At 45.3% G+C, this 17,334-nt stretch overlaps 1 protein-coding gene across 2 annotated transcripts in view; it reads right to left on the reverse strand.

Annotated features, from left to right (window-relative positions):
- Nucleotides 1-17,334, reverse strand: part of LOC129820003 (cleavage and polyadenylation specificity factor subunit 1) — an 18,912-nt gene continuing 1,578 nt past the window's right edge. For both annotated transcript variants that reach the window (XM_055876785.1, XM_055876786.1), the window contains exons 5-35: nucleotides 17,214-17,294; nucleotides 16,994-17,142; nucleotides 16,558-16,704; nucleotides 16,213-16,352; nucleotides 15,997-16,107; nucleotides 14,930-15,023; nucleotides 14,633-14,720; nucleotides 14,001-14,153; nucleotides 13,286-13,337; nucleotides 11,457-11,551; nucleotides 11,277-11,351; nucleotides 10,985-11,065; nucleotides 9,287-9,520; nucleotides 8,944-9,085; nucleotides 8,610-8,788; nucleotides 7,063-7,205; nucleotides 6,674-6,866; nucleotides 6,174-6,380; nucleotides 5,957-6,046; nucleotides 5,663-5,818; nucleotides 4,149-4,509; nucleotides 3,942-4,026; nucleotides 3,655-3,796; nucleotides 3,283-3,435; nucleotides 2,828-3,004; nucleotides 1,557-1,623; nucleotides 1,414-1,461; nucleotides 1,062-1,217; nucleotides 719-848; nucleotides 415-553; nucleotides 1-253 (exon numbers count right to left, since the gene is read on the reverse strand). In XM_055876785.1, the coding sequence (XP_055732760.1) occupies nucleotides 206-253; nucleotides 415-553; nucleotides 719-848; nucleotides 1,062-1,217; nucleotides 1,414-1,461; nucleotides 1,557-1,623; nucleotides 2,828-3,004; nucleotides 3,283-3,435; nucleotides 3,655-3,796; nucleotides 3,942-4,026; nucleotides 4,149-4,509; nucleotides 5,663-5,818; nucleotides 5,957-6,046; nucleotides 6,174-6,380; nucleotides 6,674-6,866; nucleotides 7,063-7,205; nucleotides 8,610-8,788; nucleotides 8,944-9,085; nucleotides 9,287-9,520; nucleotides 10,985-11,065; nucleotides 11,277-11,351; nucleotides 11,457-11,551; nucleotides 13,286-13,337; nucleotides 14,001-14,153; nucleotides 14,633-14,720; nucleotides 14,930-15,023; nucleotides 15,997-16,107; nucleotides 16,213-16,352; nucleotides 16,558-16,704; nucleotides 16,994-17,142; nucleotides 17,214-17,294 (4,116 nt within the window). In that variant the 3' untranslated portion in view covers nucleotides 1-205. The remainder of the gene's footprint in view (nucleotides 254-414; nucleotides 554-718; nucleotides 849-1,061; nucleotides 1,218-1,413; nucleotides 1,462-1,556; nucleotides 1,624-2,827; nucleotides 3,005-3,282; nucleotides 3,436-3,654; nucleotides 3,797-3,941; nucleotides 4,027-4,148; nucleotides 4,510-5,662; nucleotides 5,819-5,956; nucleotides 6,047-6,173; nucleotides 6,381-6,673; nucleotides 6,867-7,062; nucleotides 7,206-8,609; nucleotides 8,789-8,943; nucleotides 9,086-9,286; nucleotides 9,521-10,984; nucleotides 11,066-11,276; nucleotides 11,352-11,456; nucleotides 11,552-13,285; nucleotides 13,338-14,000; nucleotides 14,154-14,632; nucleotides 14,721-14,929; nucleotides 15,024-15,996; nucleotides 16,108-16,212; nucleotides 16,353-16,557; nucleotides 16,705-16,993; nucleotides 17,143-17,213; nucleotides 17,295-17,334) is intronic.

A 17,334-nucleotide genomic window follows, 5' to 3' on the forward strand; every position in this document is an offset into this window, starting at 1 on the left:
TGGATATAACATTTTATAAAGACCCATACAATTCAGAATTTATCATATTTTGTTGAAAAAAATATTCTAAGAAACATGATTAAACACAAACATACATTTCCATACAGAAAATAGATACCAAAAAGCCTCCTTTTCATTTAATATAAAAAATGGGGGAAGACCCTGGGTCTCACATGCTGAGGGGGCGTGGTCAAGGATGCTGCTCTCAGAAATGAGCAGTCACCCTGTCAACTTCAAGAAGATCATCCAAGACCTAAAATGGACAGAGGGATACATTATTCAAATATCTCAACTAATAGCTATTTGCTCCAAGTTGATATGGACTATAGATTGGATTTAGCTACATTATTAAGATGCATTGGCTTGCATAGCTAGTTGTCAGAGAACTAGGCCAAAGGGACTAATAATACTCACTATATCAGAGGTGGTGCCAATCTTCTTGGCCAACTCACTACGCTCCATGGTGCTGAGGTACAGGTACTTGTTGAGCAGCTCTCCATCCAGAATGTTCCGCACCGCGTTCTGGAGCTGCCGCCGGTCAGCATGCAACATCCTGGTGGAACGAGATCCAAAAACAGCATTAGTCTAAACCCAAAGTGTCAAATTTCTAAAAAGCCACTTAATGTTGCTTAAAAGCATTTAAGTGTTGCCAACTTAAGATTTATGGGGAAAATATTGATAACCAACCAAAGTTCAGTGACCTTGTGTGGCAAGTTACCTGAATGCCTTGGGGTTTAATCCTGCGTGGTGTGGCAGCATTGTGGTAAGAGCGTTTTGCAACATCAGCAATCTGCGGTAGGTCTTCTCCTGCATGGGCAGCAGCAGCCCGAGGCCTCCATCCAGAGTTGCTGGAGGGAGGGAAGAGGATTAGTTACTGCTGAAGCGCCTGGAAATCCTCTTTTTAGCTACTAACACCATGTTGATCCTTCTGAGAGCAACATACCAAGAGGAGAATTTGATCACATATACTGAAGGAAGATATCAGACAACTCTTTATTCACATGACCTACTCCTACCCTGTATTTGTCGATAGAAATTACAAAGTCAAAGTTGTGTCCTACCAAACCATGTGATGTGTTTGTTGTCCCAGGCCAGGGTCTTCTTGTTAGCTGTGTCCAGTGCCCCTCGACAAGGCATCCTCCAGAAGGCGTTGACATGAGCTCCCACGTTGAAGTCTGCCCTCCTCAGCAGACGCATGCCTCCGAAACTCTCCTTAGCTTCAGCAGGGAGCAAAGTAACACTTCAGTGATCATGACACGGTGGAACTGCAGTTTGTCATCACACATGACCTCGGTCTTTATTTGATATTCGGGTGTTTGTGGGATAAGCATTACAACATTTGTGGTTAACCTGAGTATTCGATATTCTCCATGCTTGTAGGAGAAGTATTACCATGTTTACGTTGTAACTCACCTTCAGGCAGATACATGTACACCGACAGATTCTGGTCTCGGTCTGACACTGAAACGTAGAGAAAACAGGTTTACTTTGAGAGGACTAGGCTCTAGCCTGGTAGAGCGTTCTCCTGATTAGCTACCAAAGTTAGATAACCTTACCCAGGAATCCCAGCTGGTTGTTATCCACCATAAACTCTACGCTGTAGACCTCCAGAGGCTTGGCGTCCTGAGGAACCAAACACCGAAACAAAACCATTAAGACAAGGCTCCCCAATTGCATTCAGACGCGGGCTGATTTTTCCTTGAGTGGAAGGTCGGTTGTCCAGAACATAAGTTGTACACTACAAATTGACCGCTAGAATCCCAAACAGATATAGTATGACAATAACACAATTTGAAACCTTGATTACATTGGAATAAGATCACATATGCCTCTCCATTTACATGTGGGAATAGATTTCCCAAAATAAAACTGACCTCATTTCCTGGTGATTTTACAGTCTTATGTACAAGAACTAAAATTATATACACACAGTGAACAAAAATATAAAATGCAACATGTAAAAAGTGTTGGTCCCATTTTTCATGAGCTGAAATAAAAGATCCCAGAAATGTTCCATTCGCACAAAAAGCTTATTTCGCTCAAATTCTGTGCACAAATTACTTTACATCCCCGTTTCTCATTTTCCAAGATAATCCAGCCACCTGACAGGTGTGGCATAACAAGAAGCTGATTAAACAGCATGATCATTGTGCTGGGGGAAAAAAGGCCACTCTAAAATGTACAGTTGTGTCACAACGGCGCAGATGTCTTAAATTTTGAGGGAGCGTCCAGCAGAGCTGTTGCCAGAATTTTATGTTAATTTCTCTATCTCATAAACTGCCTCCAATGTCATTTTAAAGAATTTGGCAGTACATCCAACCGGTCTCACAACCGCAGACCACGTGTAACCACACCAGCTCAAGACCTTCACCTGCGGGATCGTCTGAGGAAGGGAAGGTGCTGAGGAATATTTCGGTCTTCAATAAAGCTTTTTTGGGGGGGGAAAACTAAATGTTGATTGGGGAACCCTGCATTAAGAGAAGAGACTCAAACACTGGCATGAAGCTCGAACATGAATGACAATGATCATTTAAACATCCCCTCCGGCACAGCACTGCTCTCTAGAAGATAAACTCAACCCAAGAAACCCTGGGATCCAACAGAGGAACACAGGAAAAAAACATAGTACTTCCTTTCCTTCATGAACAGAAACACTCATCTGGGATGTACAGTTAAATCCATAAACAACAAACTGACATGGAACAAAACCCCTCAGAGAATGACAAATCAGAAGAGACTAAATCACGTGTTACTTGAACACAGTACTTTGAAGTTGACGGTTTCCCTGTGTTACTACTAAAGTAGTTCTGTATTCTTGCCGTCTTACCCTGCTAATTAACGACAACGTCTTACTCTCAGGCTGGTATCTGAGCAGAGAGATGCTCTTCATGACGTCAGCTGCCAGGATAAAGTTCTTGATGCTAAACATCTGGTGGATGTAAAGCTGGGTGTCGATGAAGGCCATGCCTGTCAGGTCATTGTCCTTCAGACTCCACAGAAAGATCTAGACAGAGAGAGGAATAGACAGACACGGTGAGCACAACCAGGACTTTGTCTCAGGGTTACAGGAGAGATGGTTGACATACTGTACTTGTGCTCCTTAAAAAGGGCTTTCTGAACAGTTCTTAAAATAATGGCTAATTCAATAATATATTCAACTGCAACATGTTGGCCACAAAATGAAAACAATGTAAATCGGAACAGAATTATATTGAGAGGTGGGTGGGAAATGCATCTAGACTGAGACATCTGTAGTGGTATATTCAGAGGTGGGTCTGTCACCTTCTGTCCGATTGCAGAGACCAAGTATCCGCTGCAGTGACACAGAGCTGTGACTGGTCCCTTCTGCTCCTTCTCATACAGAACCTTGAATTTGTTCTTCGTCAGGGGCTGACCCGGTTCCGGGACCACCTCAATCACATCCAGGATCAGGATCTGGACACAACAGTAGAGAGAGAAATAAGTCCAGACTAAAATCAACATCATGATTTCAAATGGCATCGTCTACCTGTCGGTCCTGAGTTTCATGACCACCTGACCCAACTAGGAAAAACTCTGGATCCCTGCTTTAGACTATAACTTAGAGCATAGAACTTGGGCCTAAAAAGGTATTCCTGGCTCTAGTCAGTAGTCACAGAAGTGTTGGTGACTCACCCGGCCCCTACAGGTGACCTCCTCCCCCTGCATGAGACAAGTCCCGGCAGCTATGTATCCCTTCAGCCCAGACACCGTCTCCTGACTCCTCAACGCCACAGTCTTCATACAAGTCACATGTTCCCACTCCTCCAGGTCAATCCTGACCAATATCACATAGGGAGGAAGGTCAGAACAGACACCCAACTACTGTGGCGTAGATGCTTAAATATAAACATGCATCCGATCTACAATGAATATGCCTCACGTTAGAGGCTGCAGATAGCTGCAGTAGCTACAGTTGTTACCGTGTGTTAGGGATGGCCTCCCAGCTGACAGGAGATATGAGCTGAATGGAGAAATTCTCCTGCTGAGGAGGAATGTAGCGTTCGTCTGAGAAGAACAGCACCAAGGAATTTTAATGGTGGAAGAATGAATGAAGGAACAAAGAAATAAACCAATGAGAAAGTGAAACGCACGTCATGGAGACAGACTAATGCATATACTGGTCCCACCTCTGTCTATGGTCTCAAACTCCTTCTCCTCTCCGGTCATTCTGGGGATGCGAGTGCAGGGGTCCTTCACGCTGGTGCACACTGCATACACCTTGGACTCCACATGGTAGGACACATAGTGAACGGTGCACCTCAGAGGAATCTTCCTGACTGGCCAGGGGGCGTCATACGACAGGTACGTGGGTAGAACACTGATCCTCAGCTCGCCCTGCTTGTTGAAGTAGAGGAAACCTTTAGGGCAGTTGATGTTGTGGAAGGGGGAGAAGGACTCGATTGGTCCGTCAATCGTCATGGGGTGGAGCCTCATCGCCCCCCGTGACGTCACCAGCATCCAGTGAGGGGAGGGGCCACAGATGAACACCTGACACACAAACCAGAAAACGACACATGAGAACACACAGAACTACAGTAGATATGAAGTCTGCGTGCACAGCAGTACCTCTCCAAGATTTATCTTGCAGGGAACCTGAGAATCCACAAGTGTACCCCTTGTTACCCATGATGTACAGTGCTTTCGGAAAGTATTCAGACCCCTTGACTTTTTTGTTGTTATGTTACAGCCTTATTCTAAAGTTGATTAAATAGTCCCCCCCCCCAATCAATCTACACAATACCCCATAATGACATCACAATACCCCATAATGGAAAAAGCAAAAAAAGGTTTAGACATTTTTGCAAAATTATAAAAAATCTAATTTACATAAGTATTCAGACCCTCAGTACTTTGTTGAAGCACCTTTGGCAGAGATCACAGCCTACTTGCTCTGTTCATCTTTGCCACGATCCTGACTAGTCTCCCAGTCCATGCTGCTGAAAAACATATGGAAAGTTCTCCCATCTCCACAGAGGAACTCTGGGAGCTCTGTCAGAGTGACCATCGGGTTCTTGTTCACCTCCCTGACCAAGGCCCTTCTCCCCCGATATCTCAGTTTAGCTGGGCGGCCAGCTCTAGGAAGAGTCTTGGTGGTTCCAAACTTCTTGCATTTAAGAATGATGGAAGCCACTGTGTTCTTAGGGACATTCAATGTTGCAGAATTTTTTTGGTACACTTCCTCAGATCTGTGCCTCGACACAATCCTGTCTTGGAGCACTACGGACAATTCCTTCAACCTCATGGATTGGTTTTTGCTCTGACATGCACTGTCAACCTTATATAGACAGGTGGGTGCCTTTCCAAATCATGTCCAACTGAATTTCACAGGTGAACTCCCATCAAGTTGTAGAAATGGAAACAGGATGCAGGGGAGCTCAATTTTAAATCTCATAGCAAGGGATCTGAATACTTACATAAATAAGGTATCTGTTTTAAAAATGTTATACATTTGCAAACATTTCTAAAAACCTGTTTTCGCTTTGTTATTAGGTAGTGTGTGTAGATTTATGAGGAAAACATTTAATTTAATTCATTTCAGAATAAGGCTGTAACGCAACAAAAATGTGGGAAAAGGGAAGGGTTCTGAATACTTTCCGAATGCACTGTGTATATATAGTCTTGTAGGAAAATAACCTCTTACCCCAGAGTAGCCTGAGATATCCTCAAAGTATCTGAACCTGGCCACGCGACCTTTGACCACCGTTGGCCCCTCCTCGCTGAGACCAACCTGACCCTCCGCCTTCTTATCTTTCTTCACCTTCGACTTCTTCTCCCGGAAGTTGATGTTGTGGGGCATCTGAGACGAGACAGGAGAACAGTTAGAGGACATACATCAGTGTTGAATGGGAGTTTTAGGACTGGTTTCCCAGACACAGATTAAGCCTAGTCCTAAAAGCTGTTGACTTGGCTTGTCCAATGGCCTTGCTCTTCTTACCTTCTTGAAGCGGACCTTCAGGTTGCTCTGATGCTGCTGCTGGTCATATGGGAACGCTTCATAGATCAGAAGCTCCTGTTCAACATGGACCTGGGAATGCAACAGAACATACAGCCAGTTATATCGAAAGCAATTTAAAAAATTTGAATCAATGAAGTACTACTGCTACACATTCTGCTGTCGTCATTCCACTTTAATACCTGTACTGAAAACTCACCAGCAGGTAGGGTCTGCAGTGGTTGTTGCCGAGCGACACCAGGGCCACCTCTTTGACCAATGGAATCTCTCCTTGTCGTGTCACTTCCTCCTTTTTCCCCTCACCCTGGGCTGCTGATTGGCCGGCGGAGCTGTCAACCAACACTCTCTGGCCAACAGGGAAGTTCTTGACCAGGAACACCAGTCTCCAGTCAGGTAGCTGGTAGATCTAGAGAACAGGAGGAAGATGTGTTACTATAGCTCTACTGTATAGATAAAGTTCACCTGTCGGTTGTGGTGTCACTCATTACTATGGCCACTGAGTTCCTGTGAATTTCTGAGCATAAAACTAAAGTTCCCAGGTTTATATCCAACCTCTAAACAGCACCATAGTATAAATGTTGGCATTTAAACAGTTAACATCTTAACAAATGTGTAAATTATGTAAACTAAATGATATACAATGTGTATTGATACAGCTATTGTTAATATGATGCTGATAAACTAGACATTGATCCTGACCTCCATGACGCCGTTCTCGCGGACCATCATGCACCAGTGTGTAGGTTCAGCTCGTCCCAACCTCCCCTCGGAGCCCCCACCCAGGGCCCCAGAGGAGAGGCGGTAGCCGGGGTGGGACTCGTCTTTGGTGGGGGTGATGCCTGCTGGGTTACAGTCTCCATACAACATCTCCTCCTCATCATCCACTGTGTTACTAAAGAGGAGACATGGGAGATAGGTTTACTGCTAAACTCTGAGGTGAGACAGGCCCTTCACTGACTACGAGACGCCCCCCCCAAATAAAAAAAAGTGTCCATGCGAAAAGTTGGTATTGCTCTCATTCTTCAGTTTAAAACAATATACTTTATTCAAAAACATCCTACCCGAGGTCCTATATGATTGCCTCTTACCTGAGGTCCTGTAGAATGGTCTCGGTCTCTGATTGGCTCTTGAACATGCTGTCTTGATCCTCAGTGTGACAGGTCTGCTTGTTCTCTGTGGTGAACATCCCGCTGACGTCACGGAACGCACACAGCGTGATCACACGGGGTTGCTGTAGGGGAGAGAGAGTCACCGGTCTGACAATCCTATTTTTTCACTCATTCATCCATCGGTTGTGTTGTAATACTGCCTGGCTTAGTTGTGCAGTGCAGGATATGACCGTGACTCAAAGCAGCTATATGTGGTTTCTGCAGGGCCAGGCTGTAGTGTAATGTGTTATGTAGTGTCGTATCAGTGACTCACAGCAGCTATATGTGGTTTCTGCAGGGCCAGGCTGTAGTGTAATGTGTTATGTAGTGTCGTATCAGTGACTCACAGCAGCTATCTGTGGTTTCTGCAGGGCCAGGCTGTAGTGTAATGTGTTGTGTTATGTAGTGTCGTATCAGTGACTCACAGCAGCTATATGTGGTTTCTGCAGGGCCAGGCTGTAGTGTAATGTGTTGTGTTATGTAGTGTCGTATCAGTGACTCACAGCAGCTATATGTGGTTTCTGCAGGGCCAGGCTGTAGTGTAATGTGTTATGTAGTGTCGTATCAGTGACTCACAGCAGCTATATGTGGTTTCTGCAGGGCCAGGCTGTAGTGTAATGTGTTGTGTTATGTAGTGTCGTATCAGTGACTCAAAGCAGCTATATGTGGTTTCTGCAGGGCCAGGCTGTAGTGTAATGTGTTATGTAGTGTCGTATCAGTGACTCACAGCAGCTATATGTGGTTTCTGCAGGGCCAGGCTGTAGTGTAATGTGTTATGTAGTGTCGTATCAGTAACTCACAGCAGCTATCTGTGGTTTCTGCAGGGCCAGGCTGTAGTGTAATGTGTTGTGTTATGTAGTGTCGTATCAGTGACTCACAGCAGTTATCTGTGGTTTCTGCAGGGCCAGGCTGTAGTGTAATGTGTTATGTAGTGTCGTATCAGTGACTCACAGCAGTTATCTGTGGTTTCTGCAGGGCCAGGCTGTAGTGTAATGTGTTATGTAGTGTCGTATCAGTAACTCACAGCAGCTATCTGTGGTTTCTGCAGGGCCAGGCTGTAGTGTAATGTGTTGTGTTATGTAGTGTCGTATCAGTGACTCACAGCAGTTATCTGTGTTTTCTGCAGGGCCTGGCTGTAGCGTAATGTGTTGTGTTATGTAGTGTCGTATCAGTGACTCACAGCAGTTATCTGTGGTTTCTGCCGGGCCAGGCTGTAGTGTAATGTGTTATGTAGTGTCGTATCAGTGACTCACAGCAGTTATCTGTGGTTTCTGCAGGGCCAGGCTGTAGTGTAATGTGTTGTGTTATGTAGTGTCGTATCAGTGACTCACAGCAGTTATCTGTGGTTTCTGCAGGGCCAGGCTGTAGTGTAATGTGTTGTGTTATGTAGTGTCGTATCAGTGACTCACAGCAGTTATCTGTGGTTTCTGCAGGGCCAGGCTGTAGTGTAATGTGTTGTGTTATGTAGTGTCGTATCAGTGACTCACAGCAGTTATCTGTGGTTTCTGCAGGGCCAGGCGGTGGGTCTTGCCCATGTAGGAGTCGGTCTTCAGGACAAACATGGTGACCACTCCGTCTGCCGTCATGATGACCACATAGGGGTCCGCTACAGAGCACTGCACTATGGGAGAACCCAGGTCCACCGGGATGAAGTGCAGCTGGGTCACTGGAAGGAACATCAAATCAAAAGAAATTCCAAAGCCCCTTTAGTTGTCACAAAGTGCTTGACAGTCAGTGAAAGAGAGGATGAGTGACGGGTAGGGACACAGAGGATCATGGGTTATTTTCTTCTTTGATTGAAAGACGGACAGATCTCTCTACCTCCTTCCAGTAGCCGTATGCCCATGGGGGAGACCTGGATGATGTATTTGTTGTCTCCGATGTTCCCAGCAAACACAGTGGGCCCCTGGGTGGCGAAACCACTGGTGTCCAGCTCCATGATCTCCTGGCCCGTCTGCAGGATCTAGAGGCCCACACAGGAGGGGTTCCAGTTACTTTCAATAGACCTCAATCATTACCCTTAACTCAATCAACATCACAGACTCAATCTAAACGTGCTGGAGCACTGTAGGCTCCCTTTCAGACTGCTGTGTAGAGCGGAGTGTGTCTCGGGGTGCAGTGTGTACTGTACTGTGTAGAGATGTGGTGGGAGGTGTGGGTGTACCATGGTGGAGTCCTCTCTGCTGAGAATCAGGAAGCCATGTTTTTTCTTATCGTCCTCCACTGGCGCAGGCTCCGCCTTCTGTTCTTCTTCCTCAGGGGTCTCACCTTCTCCCTCAGCTGCAGGGGGCTTGTCTTTCTCTTTGACTTTCTCCTTGACCTCATTGGAGATGACAGTCCACATGTCATGGCAACCTGGCAGCTCAAAGGTGGTAACCACCTGGGGTCGGATGCTTCTCTGGGAGGCGCCAGGACAAAAACGATCATCAATGATCAATAACAGAACAATGACCCCTAGGAGTAAGTGACCACCTGGGGAGTGATGGTCCTCTGGGAGGACAAGGGGCCACACAAAACAATCATCAATAACCACAGAACTATCGCCAGAGGGAATAACTGAATCATCCACTCTCAAAGCTGACACTGAATATAAGCTCTTCAGTTTTTTTATCAGTGCAGTAATTTATAAGTCTTCACAATGTTCTTTCCATGAATGCATGTATAAGTGTGTCTGGGTGGTTTATAAGCTGCTCCATTGACCTCTGAGGCAGCAGCCCTGGTAAACCCAGAGAGGTTCTTCTCTGTAGCACCGTCACTGAACCTGAGGTAGACAGGCCTCGCCACCACAGGTCTTAGAACAGTGCATCCACAAGCATACACTTGCACAGAAATACAAAAGACAGGCTGAGTAGAGTATTTACCTGGCCGAGTAGAGTATTTACCAGGCCGAGTAGAGTATTAACCAGGCCGAGTAGAGTATTAACCAGGCCGAGTAGAGCATTTACCAGGCCGAGTAGAGCATTAACCAGGCCGAGTAGAGCATTAACCAGGCCGAGTAGAGCATTAACCAGGCCGAGTAGAGTATTAACCAGGCCGAGTAGAGTATTAACCAGGCCGAGTATTAACCAGGCCGAGTAGAGTATTAACCAGGCCGAGTAGAGTATTAACCAGGCCGAGTAGAGTATTAACCAGGCCGAGTAGAGTATTAACCAGGCCGAGTAGAGTATTAACCAGGCCGAGTAGAGTATTAACCAGGCCGAGCAGAGTATTAACCAGGCCGAGCAGAGTATTAACCAGGCCGAGCAGAGTATTAACCAGGCCGAGTATTAACCAGGCCGAGTATTAACCAGGCCGAGTATTAACCAGGCCGAGTATTAACCAGGCCGAGTATTAACCAGGCCGAGTATTAACCAGGCCGAGTATTAACCAGGCCGAGTATTAACCAGGCCGAGTAGAGTATTAACCAGGCCGAGTAGAGTATTAACCAGGCCGAGTAGAGTATTAACCAGGCAGAGTAGAGTATTAACCATGCTGAGTATTAACCAGGCTGAGTATTAACCAGGCTGAGTATTAACCAGGCTGAGTATTAACCAGGCTGAGTATTAACCAGGCTGAGTAGAGTATTTACCAGGCTGAGTAGAGTATTTACCAGGCTGAGTAGAGCATTTACCAGGCTGAGTAGAGCATTTACCAGGCTGAGTAGAGCATTTACCAGGCTGAGTAGAGTATTTACCAGGCTGAGTAGAGTATTTACCAGGCTGAGTAGAGCATTTACCAGGCTGAGTAGAGCATTTACCAGGCTGAGTAGAGCATTTACCAGGCTGAGTAGAGCATTTACCAGGCTGACTAGAGCATTTACCAGGCCGAGTAGAGCATTAACCAGGCTGAGTAGAGCATTTACCAGGCTGAGTAGCGCATTTACCTGAAGCACAGACAGACCTCCGTTCTTCCCAAAGCCAGAACACACCACTATCTCCAAGTCAGGTTCTGGGTTGGTCTGGAACTGTGAACACAGAAATACCAAACATGGTGCTTAATAATGTGTTTTACTGTTTGCATAGCAAAAGCTTGAGAAAATACCTTGGTAGTGGTATTAGATATTGATCAGCGCTTTCACAAATAGAACACAGCCATGATGGACCAGAAAGACTCTTAAAGGTTAGAAACCTCTTTTGCGAGGGTGATCTGGAATGAAAGTTAAAGTGTTTAAGTACCTCTTCAGAGAGGAAGGCTGGCTCCCCCATGGACGCACCAGCACAAGGTCCGATGTTCAGTATGCTGTCACACACCTTGGAGGCAAACAAAACCATATTGTAAAGACTGCAATAACCAAGACTGGAGTAATATGAATAATGAACTGATGAAGCTTCAACTGGGGTAACAAGGGGTCCTACCTCAAAGGAGTAAGTGGCCAACTGTGTGCCAGATGCCGCCTCGCTCCCGTACACCTCAATTTCATCCACCTCATCAGGCAGTTGGTTCTTACCAGCTGGATACGGGACATGGGAGGAAACGCGGTCATAAATATAAGAACATTATTATAAATGACCTTATTACCTTAGTTAGTTGCATACATACGGTGCCATCGGAAAGTATTCAGAGCCCTTGACTTTTCCCACATTTTATTAAGTTATAGCCTTATTTTAAAATGTATTAAATAAAAATAATCTTCAGTCTACACACAATACCCCAAAATGACAAAGCAAAAACAGGTTATTAGAGATTTTAGCAAATGTATTAAAACAAAAAAAACAGAAATACCTTATTTACATAAGTATTCAGACCTTTTGCTATGAGACTCGAAATTGATCTCAGGTACATCCCGTTTCCATTGATCATCCATGAGATGTTTCTACAACTTGGAGTCCACCTGTGGTAAATTCAAATGATTGGACATGATTTGGAAAGGCACATACCTGTCTAGATAAGGTTCCACAGTTGACAGTGCACGTCAGAGCCAAAACCAAGCCATGAGGTTGAAGGAATTGTCCGTAGAGCTCTGAGACAGGATTGTGTCTAGGCACAGATCTGGAGAAGGGTACCAAAAAATGTAGGCAGCATTGAATGTCCCCAAAAATACATTGGCCTCCATCACTCTTCACTGGAAGAAGTTTGCAACCACCAAGACTCTTCCTAGAGCTGGCCCCCCGGGCCAAACTGAGTAATCGGGGGAGAAAGGCCTTGGTCAGGGAGGTGACCAAGAACCCAATGGCCGCTCTAGAGTTCCTCTGTGGCAATGGGAGAACCTTACAGAAGGACAACCATCTCTGCAGCACTCCACCAATCAGGCATTTATGGTAGAGAGGCCAGATGGAAGCCACTCCTCAATAAAAGACACATGACAGCCAGCTTGGAGTTTGCCAAAAGGCACCTAAAGACTCTCAGACCATGAGAAACAAGATTCTCTGGTCTGATGAAACCAATATTGAATTCTTTGGCCTGAATGCCAAGCGTCACGTCTGGAGGAAACCTGGCACCATCCCTACGGTGAACCATGGTAGTGGCAGCATCATGCTGTGGGGATGTTTTTCAGTGGCAGGGACTGGGAGACTAGTCAGGATCGAGGCAAAGATGAACGGACCAAAGTACAGAGAGATCCTTGATGAAAACCTGCTCCAGAGAACTCAGGACCTCAGACTGGGGTGAAAGTTCACCTTCCAACAGGACAACGACCCTAAGCACACAGCCAAGACAACACAGGAATGGCTTCGAGACAAGTCTTTGAATGTCCATTAGTGGCCCAGCCAGAGCCTGGACTTGAACCCGATCAAACATCTCTGTAGAGACATGAAAATAGCTGTGCAGCGACGCTCCCCATCTAACCTGACAGTGGTTGAGAGGATCTGCAGAGAAGAATGGGAGAAACTTCCCAAATACAGTGTGTCAAGCTTGTTGCATTATACACAAATAGACTCGAGGCTGTTATCACTGCTTCAACAAAGTAAAGAGTCTGAATACTTATGTAAATGTGATACTTCAGTTATTTCTTTTTAATAAATTAGCAAAAATGTCTAAAAACCTGTTTTTGCTTTGTTATTATGGGGCATTGTGTGTAGATTGAGTTTTTTTTTGTAATTTTTTAAATCAATTTTAGAGTAAGTCTAACCTAACAAAATGTGGAAAAAGTCAAGGGGTGTGAATACTTTCTGAAGGCACTGTATATAAAAAAGGGTAATATGCAAGACACAACCAAGACATTGTAATACACCAACTGTCCAAATACCTGTCAACTTGGTAGAGGAATCACCCCTCTTCTTTTTACTAGGAGGTTCCTCCTGGAATTATCATCAAGGTCATTATGCAATTTATATCAGAATACACACATGGGAATGTGTATCAGCAATTCATTTAGCATTTCTATTTACAAAATGGACAACGGGCAGCAGGTAGCCTGGCAGTAAGAGCACTGGGCCAGCAACAGAAAAGACGCTAGTTTGAATACCCGAGCCGACAAGGTGAAGAACCTGTCGATGTGCTCTTGAGCAAGGCACTAAACCCTAATTTGCTCCAGGGGCGCTTTACTACTATGGTTGACCCTGTAAAACACCACATTTCACTGCACCTATCTGCTGTATGTGACAATAAATAAAAAAATTCAGGGGTGAACTATAACATGCGACATCATCCCATATCATGTGTCATATTTCCACATCTGCTAGTCAGATAACAGTCACAACACCAGCTGAAGTGCTGAAAATGTCTTTATAGGTTGAACACGAGCGCAGAAGCTATTCAAGGACAACGACTGCTACTTGTTTTTGAAACCACAAAGTGAATCCTCTTTTGGCGACATCAACATCCATTTACAACTGGCTACATTTTCAAACTCAATCTGATCAATTATGCCTCAACTAATCCAGAATCACACACAGCAATATGCCACAAGGACCAGACAGAGGAGAATATCTACATATGAACTCAAATCCAAACCAACTCACCTGCTTCTCCTCATCGGTATCCTCTTCCTTCTCTTTGTCCTCCTCCACTGGTGGTTTCTCTGGATTCTCCTGGTACTTCTCTGTGTATTTCAGCAAGAGGCTGTTTCCCAGCCGGGACCCCAGAAACAGATACCCAGGCTCCATGGTCATCATCTGGGGGGGACGAGGGACAGGGGTGAAGGGGAGGAGAATCTCTATGCTTCCACAGCTCCATGACCAGTTCTCTCTGGGCCAACGGCTGGCAGCAGACTGTGAATATCACTGCACTGCTCTCTTCAACACTAAGTGGATGTGTGTGTACACCAGCCCTTCTTTGCCAAAAACTCTCTAATGCACTCTCTTCCCCCTCGCTTCCCTTTTTCTCTCCCCTCACTCTGTACATGAGTTTGCGCATAATGCAGTAAATTGTCAAGTAAGGGCTGCTGTCAGCACATATTATCTCTGTGTGTGTGTGTGTGTGTGTGTGTGTGTGTGTGTGTGTGTGTGTGTGTGTGTGTGTGTGTGTGCGCAATGCATCTGGAACGGCATCTGTCCATAAGACTTACACCGGTCCTCATAGTAAACTCACGGTGCCACACACACACACACACACACACACACACACACACACACACACACTGTATGCTACTTACACAGGTGGTGAGGACGCTGGCAGCAGCCTTGTCCAAGTGGAAGGCCCGGACACTCCTCATGCCATCAGTGATCAGGGTCAACACATAGCTGAAGAGAGGGGACAGGCACACAGTCAAAGCATGACTCTTACCAGGTCATGACAGAATACAATGCCGTTCCAGCTGTAGTTATTTCTACTACGCCACACCGGTTGGAGGGCACAAAACATCTCTTTAACAAGGTCTAATAAAGCATTTACGGCAAATAAATACACACAGCTAATAAATCCCAACACAACTGTTCTGTGCTCTACTCACATCTCTCCTCCTTTCAGAGAGATGACCATCTTGTCAGAGCCGATGAAGGAGGACTGGGAACAATCTAGAGTGATTTTCACCTCCTCCTGTATACCTGAAACACCAACACACAGCCTTATTAGAAGACATAAAGGCTCATACATCATTTTAACACGTTAAGAAGCGTTATACCTGCAGGTATATTGCAGCTTAAGCACGACTCCAACACCATCATTAGGTTTTCTGACGACACAACCTTGGTAGGCCTTATCACCGTCAACGATTAGACAGCCTATAGGGAGGTCTGAGACCTGGCAGAGAATGGAGGGCCGAACACGCCCCCATTCACATCGACGGGGCTGTAGTGGAGCGGGTGGAGAGCTTCAACTCCCTTGGTGTTCACATCACCAACAATCTATCATGGTCTATTCAACGCTTATTCCCCCTCAGGAGACTGAAAAGATTTGGCATGGTCCCTCAGGTCCTCAAAAAGTTCTCCAGCTGCACCTTCGAGAGCATCCTGACCGGTTATATCACCGCCTGGTATGGCAACTACTCCAAAAGACTCCTTAACAGCTTCTACCCCCCAAGCCATAAGACTGCTGAACAATTAATCAAATGGAAACCTGGACTATTTGTATTGACCCCCTATTAGCATTTTTTTTTTTTTTTTTTTACACTGCTGCTACTCGCTGTTCATTATCTATGCATAGCCACGTTACCCCTACCTACATGTACATATTACCTCAAACAACCTGTACCTCTGCACATTGACTCAGTACCGGTATCCCCTGTATATAGACTCCATATTGTTATTTTGTATTACTTTTTTTTTTTTTTATTACTTTAGTTTATTCAGTAAATATTTTCTTAACTCTTATTTTCTTAAAACTGCATTGTTAGTTAAGGGCTTGTAAAGTAAGCATTTCACGGTAAGCATTTCACCTGTTGTATTCGGCGCATGCGACAAATGAAATTTGATTTCACCAAATGACTTTCCTTGGCATGGTATACATTTCTTAGAAATATTAACTAGGCTGCTTTGCTTTCTATACGGAGTGAGAACAATGTCCTCAGTCAGTACTTACGCAGGGGGAAGGCGGTGGTCCCTGTGGTCTGAGTGTTGAGTGACACGCCATATGGAGGAACACTCTGGTTGAGGTATAACAGGGAGTTGACAGCAAACACCACCACACCACCTAGAAACACAACAGGGATACATTCATATGATCTCTAAACTGATCATACAAGTCTCCGTATATAACGCTGAACATACAGTATGAACCCAGTGAGTGAGAGATTACCGATGGGCTTGGGAACAGCCATGACCTGTGTGCAGTCAAAGGGCAGGTTGCCGAGGGACCAGATGACAGGATGAACCTTCTGCATGATGTTGAGAGAGATGGCTACGATACTGCATGTGTCCTGTCTCACTGCTACACGCCTGGAGGAGGGGGACATGGACAGACTGGAGTTAGACACCACAATATTACCAGTCATAAACAGGTCTGAAAAAGACATAGTTCCAACAAGGGGGGATAAGTTCCTAGCCTTCTTCGTGTTAACTCGTCAGCAGACTTTTGTTTCGGGGGGGAGGACTCCTTAGACAGACGGAACAGAGAGGACAGGTGCTGTTGTGGTGTACTGACCCAGGCCACGTCTGGTTGGGCTCATACAGGATGAGCAGTGTGGGTTCATAGTAACCGTGGAGGAACTTCATATCTACGATGTTCAGAAGCTTTTCATCCAACTCACGGACATCTATGATGTAGCTGGGAAGAAAGCTCGACTTGGGCCTGCATGTGTGGTAAAAGACAAACACGAGGCAAGATGGCTGATGATAAATCCTCAAATCCAAAACCCATCAAAAAACGTATTACAACTCAAGTGTTTAGTTTATTTGATAATAAACGTGATTTTATTTGATAATAACCTTTGTGATAATAACCTATAGCTATCCTAAATATCACTACAAGATGCTATGGATTGTAGGACTCCCTGGGGGGAAAAAACTGTGGCAAATGTTACTGAAGGGACTATCCTAGCTAAATAAATCAAACGATGAAATTCAGTATGCCTGCATACCCTTCCACTACTCCCTCCTGTTCGTCAGTAAGTGTGTCCTTTCTGAATGGCAGCACCACCAGCTGAGTTCCATACACCAGCATCACAGCACAGCGGTTCTCTGGGTCCACACGGACCATGGGGATGTGCAGGTTCTGGACAAACCCATCCTAGAGATAGAACAATTATGGATTAAGACACAACTTTGGATGTTTTTCGAGCACAGTTCATTTCCTCTTACCCTCAGCTCTGGCTCCTCAAAGAAGTGAAGCGAGAGAGTCTTCAGATCATGTGTTCCTGGATCATACTCCACCACTGACAGCTGGAGAAAAACACAACCAGGACATTGTAAAAAGCAGCCA

Source organism: Salvelinus fontinalis, chromosome 22 (genome assembly GCF_029448725.1).
Source record: "Salvelinus fontinalis isolate EN_2023a chromosome 22, ASM2944872v1, whole genome shotgun sequence".
Classification (NCBI taxonomy): domain Eukaryota; kingdom Metazoa; phylum Chordata; class Actinopteri; order Salmoniformes; family Salmonidae; genus Salvelinus; species Salvelinus fontinalis.